Source organism: Propithecus coquereli, unplaced genomic scaffold (genome assembly GCF_000956105.1).
Source record: "Propithecus coquereli isolate 6110/MARCELLA unplaced genomic scaffold, Pcoq_1.0 Scaffold11, whole genome shotgun sequence".
Taxonomy (NCBI): domain Eukaryota; kingdom Metazoa; phylum Chordata; class Mammalia; order Primates; family Indriidae; genus Propithecus; species Propithecus coquereli.
The window spans coordinates 10,891,757-10,894,942 of NW_012134969.1; the positions used below are offsets into that span (position 1 = coordinate 10,891,757).

At 33.4% G+C, this 3,186-nt stretch overlaps 1 protein-coding gene across 1 annotated transcript in view; it reads left to right on the forward strand.

Annotated features, from left to right (window-relative positions):
* SPRYD7 (SPRY domain containing 7) overlaps nucleotides 1-2,114 on the forward strand; it is a 30,907-nt gene extending 28,793 nt beyond the window's left edge. Inside the window, exon 5 of the mRNA XM_012648553.1 lies at nucleotides 1,183-2,114. Within this exon, the coding sequence (XP_012504007.1) occupies nucleotides 1,183-1,280 (98 nt within the window). The 3' untranslated portion in view covers nucleotides 1,281-2,114. The remainder of the gene's footprint in view (nucleotides 1-1,182) is intronic.
* The last annotated feature ends 1,072 nt before the right edge of the window (nucleotides 2,115-3,186 follow it).

Here is a 3,186-nt window from a genome sequence, read left to right on the forward strand (position 1 = left end):
AAGCATATAGAAATGTGCATTAAATATATGTGAAGTTTAACAAATAGCTATAAAGTGAACACCCACATCATTACCACTTAGGGGAAGAAATAGAACATTTTCAGCAGCCCAGATGCAGCCCCCACCATAGTTCCATTCCTCACCCAGGGAATAATCACTACTTGACAGTAGTGTTAATTATTTACTTGTTTTGCTTTGTGGTGATGTTTTGTTTTGTCATCACCAAGGTCAAGGTAATGAACATATTCATCACCCCAAAAGTTTCCTTCTGCCTCCTATATCCTTCCTACTCACCTCTCCCCCGCCAGCCCCAACCAGGCAACCACTGATCTGCTTTCTGTCACTACAGATTTGCTTGTATTTTCTAGAGTATTGTATAAACAGAATCATACAGTTTGTACTCTTTTTGGGGGCGGTGGGGAAGGTCTGGCTTCTTTCACTCAGCTTAATTATTTTAAGATTCATGCATGTTGTAGCATATATCAATAATTCATTCATTTTATTGCTGAGTAGTATAGTTCATTGTGTGGATATATCACAATTTGCTTATCCCTTCACCAGTTCATGGATATTAGCCTTGTTTCCAGTTTGGGGCCATTACAAATAAAGCTGCTATGAACATTTGTGTATAAGTATCTGTATGGATATACACATTCATCTCAAGTAAATACTGGTAAAAACATGTAGAAACTGAATAAGGCCTGCTGTCTAGTTCACAGTAGTATACTGATGTCAGTTTCCCGGTTTGAGTGTTGAACTGTACTTATGTAAGATGTTACCACTGGAACAAGCTGGATGAAGGGTATGCAGGACTGTCTCTAGTATTTTTGCAACTTCCTATGAATCTATACTTTTTTCAACATAAAACGTTTTTTAAAATAATAAAATCTTAATTGTATAATATTGATAAAATACAGGTACACAAATAAGAAAAAAATTAAAATGGCCTATATTCACACCATCTAGAAATGATTATTAATATTTTGATGTAATATATCCTTACATGTTTTTGACAGATAGATTTTGTTTTTCATTGTGGGTAAAAATGTAACATGGACAGCAGATGTATTTATTCTTCTTGCCTATTATGGTGTTGTGAAAACAGCTTATTTTATAATTATGTATTGATTCAAATTAAGATATTTGCTTCTAATTTATTTTCTTTTTTTTTCTATCCTCTAGTTGATGATAGTGCAATTTTGGATTGCCAGTTCAGTGAATTTTATCATACTCCTCCACCTGGTTTTGAAAAAATATTATTTGAACAGCAGATCTTCTGAATGTATTTGTTTTTGAATCTTATATTTCTGCACTGTTGAAAGTGTTTACCATTTAATAAAGCTTTACATGACCTATAGATGAAAATATATTCTTAAAAATATGCTTGTGAATGTTGCCTAAGAAACCAGTGTATTCAGTATACCACCCTGAAGTTGTGATTTAAAATACTTATGTTTTGTGATATGAAAATCAGCATTTGGGGCAGTTTATTTAATTCTTATTTAAATAAATGTAACTATGGGTTTAATTAACAGTACTACCTGGCAATATGTATATAGAGATAGATATTTAAAAGAGGAATCTTTCATACATAAAATATTTGTTTTGATAGAGATGCAGAATCGGGTGGGGGTTTTTTGTCATTCTGAAGTTTAGACCTCATTAACTATTTTAAGTCTGTGGTCTAATAATTTTGTGTCTCAGTGTCCTTTTTTATATACAGTATAACAAAGTGACAGAAATTTATACTATTGGCAACTTCATTTTTGGCAATCTATTTACTGTATAATGTACCACTTTTCTTAAAACTTAAATTGCTTATTTTGTTATGTATTGTCATTGCTTTTGATCTGCTTTGTAAAAGGAGATAAACATTTTAGTAATTGTCAGAACATTTTGTTGAAAACCATCATGTTACTTCAATTTCAGAGTAAGTGGTTGATTGGTAATGTAGTGTACACTGGCAGAGATTTAGAATAATGTGATGCTTTAAACTTAAATTTAAATAAGATTATTCTTTTAAGGACTCTTATTTAAATGTGTATTTTCTGTAAAGAATAATAAAATAATAGTAATTAAGGAATATTCAGTACTAGATGAAACATATTCTTCCTGTTTTGTTATACAGTAAATTCACTTTACCCTCGATTATTTCAGAAGTTCAGAAATAAGTGAATCCTCTCCATGACCCTGAACCTTTGCCCACTTTTCAGTAAGAATCCCTGTCCTTTTGTTAACACCCTGCTGACCTACACCCATCACCATATACATCTTTAGGTATCAACAAGAAGCAGTATGTTGTGCTAGAAAAACATGGGTGTTAGAATTGGGAGGAGATCTGAATGGCAGTTTTGCTGCTTAATCCCATTATCTTCTCGGGTGAGTTCCTCAGTCTCTCCAAGCCCCAGATTCCCCATTTCTAAAAGGGGAAATAATACTGATTCGATTAGTTTCTTAACTAGTTAATAAGGTAATGGATATCAAATACCTTAGTCATCATAGGCACTTAATAAGTGTAGTTTCCTGGTTGACTCTAAAGCAGTGGTTTTCATAGTGCACCTCAGACCGGCAGCCTCAGCGTCACCTGGGAGCTTGTAGAAATGACACTCTTCAAGCCCCACCCCGGACCCACCAAATCAGAACTGCTGGGGATGGCGCCGAGGAATCTGCATTTGAACAATCCCTTCAGGTGAATCTGATACATGCTAAAGTTTGAGAACCACTGCTCAGGAGAGAATTCTTTGCCTACTATAAATTTTCTAAAGATTTAAGACAGGCTATTTTTGACCCATAGGCTAGAGAATCCTGCATGATGCTTTATTGTTTATTTGACAGACAAAAATGTGACCATGTGCTCTGAAAACATAAATATAATTGAGTAACATTTATTGACATAAATCCCAAATATTAACCTCTATAGATATATGGAATTGAACTAGCTATGAATTACCTATGCATTTTTGTCTGTCATAGTAATTTTAATTCATAAAGAACATGCTTACTTGGGAAAACAAAATGACTACTATTTGCTGTCTTTATAATGTTATCTACCTCTTAGGGTTTTTTTTTTTAAAGCCAACCTTCTTTTTTTAAATCATCATATTCTTTTCTGCCTCTCATCATAATACTAAAAGTGATACATAAATTTATGTCCGTGGCAACAGTTCTGTGAAGTCTAGACGTGTT